The 1,453-nt window shown below is 27.1% G+C and overlaps 1 protein-coding gene across 1 annotated transcript in view; it reads left to right on the plus strand.

The window, feature by feature from the left end:
• Window positions 1-888: 888 nt before the first annotated feature.
• LOC108574644 (E3 ubiquitin-protein ligase RBBP6-like) overlaps window positions 889-1,453 on the plus strand; it is a 14,435-nt gene continuing 13,870 nt past the window's right edge. The window contains 2 exon segments of the mRNA XM_017937269.1: window positions 889-1,054; window positions 1,166-1,400. Of these exon segments, the coding sequence (XP_017792758.1) occupies window positions 889-1,054; window positions 1,166-1,400 (401 nt within the window).

Here is a 1,453-nt window from a genome sequence, read left to right on the forward strand (position 1 = left end):
ATTTTGTAAATAAATTTGAAATTATACAGAATACAGTGGGTTCTAAAAGATTGCTGTCAAATTGATACAGTGTATTTAGGAGATCTAGAAGGTAGTTATTAGATAGCAATAGAAGAGGAAAGATAAATGAAGAAATTACATAGCAGAAATTATAACAAATCAAAAATTAATTGTCCATTAAGTAATGTTGTTTTCATAGCTGGGTTTCATGGCTCTGTAGAGTTGCTGATTAATAAATAAGTGACTGACTGTTGTTTCTGTATTGGAAAGCATTGTTTAGTTATTTCCTTAATCACCAATTCTCTCAATGTCTGGCCTCCTAGATCACTAAAATGTTTGGTTGCTTCATTTTTATTTGTGGAATCTCATTAAATGCTTGTATATTGAAAATACATTTATAGTAGTCCACAATATGAACTTATTTGACCTCCTAAATAAAGGTTGGTACATCAGTTGGCACCCACCTTTTAGAACACCCTATATAATATTACATGTGCATATAAATCTGTCTAAAGCACAGATAGAAAAATAAAATTAACTTCCAATGATTAAGAAATTTTTCAACAATTAATTTTTAGTATATATTGAGTGAAATATGTTTTATACATATGACTTAAAGAAAATGTACATTTGAAGCATTCAAATATATTCCTTTATGTAAGTAATAAAGGAACTTCTTTTTATTTTTTGTTATCAGAAATTTTTATATCTTGTTATGTACTTTTTAAATATGTCATCAGAATTGTTACTATCATTAGAATTTTGTGTATAAGAAATTATATTTTTTTAATTATTTACAAATTCCATACATTTGGCTGTAATATTATTTTGTACATAGTTGTAATTTTATTTTTCACCATTACTTTTCAGGACATATAAACAACAAAAATGTCGGTACACTATAAATTCAAATCCACTCTGGACTATGATACTGTGTCCTTTGATGGGTTACATATTTCTGTAGCAGATTTAAAAAAGGCTATTTTTCATCAAAAGCGTATAGGAAAGAACACTGATTTTGATCTACAAATAACAAATGCGCAAACTAAAGAAGGCAAATATTAATAAATGTTTTTATTATGACTTTTTATTTATTATTCTATAATTAATTACATCATTTTTGTGGAGGATACGAACATTTGTGCAACAAAAATAATTTTTTCAGATTATACAGATGATAATGCATTGATTGCAAAAAATACTAGCCTTATTGTTGCTAGAGTTCCATTAACAGTTCAACAAAAACGGTCTTGGGACAGAAATGAAACACCTTCATTTAGTAACTTAAAAGATGAATCTAATTTAGGTAGAGCTGTAGATCTTACAAGACTTGATGGTTCTGAAGAAGATAAGATTCGAGCAATGATGACTCAATCTACACAAGATTATGATCCATCAAAGTATATAATTTTACAAGCCAAATATGTTTTATGTTTTATCATTTAGATGTTTT

The sequence above is a fragment of the Habropoda laboriosa genome, unplaced genomic scaffold (assembly GCF_001263275.1).
Source record: "Habropoda laboriosa isolate 0110345459 unplaced genomic scaffold, ASM126327v1 scaffold175, whole genome shotgun sequence".
NCBI lineage: Eukaryota > Metazoa > Arthropoda > Insecta > Hymenoptera > Apidae > Habropoda > Habropoda laboriosa.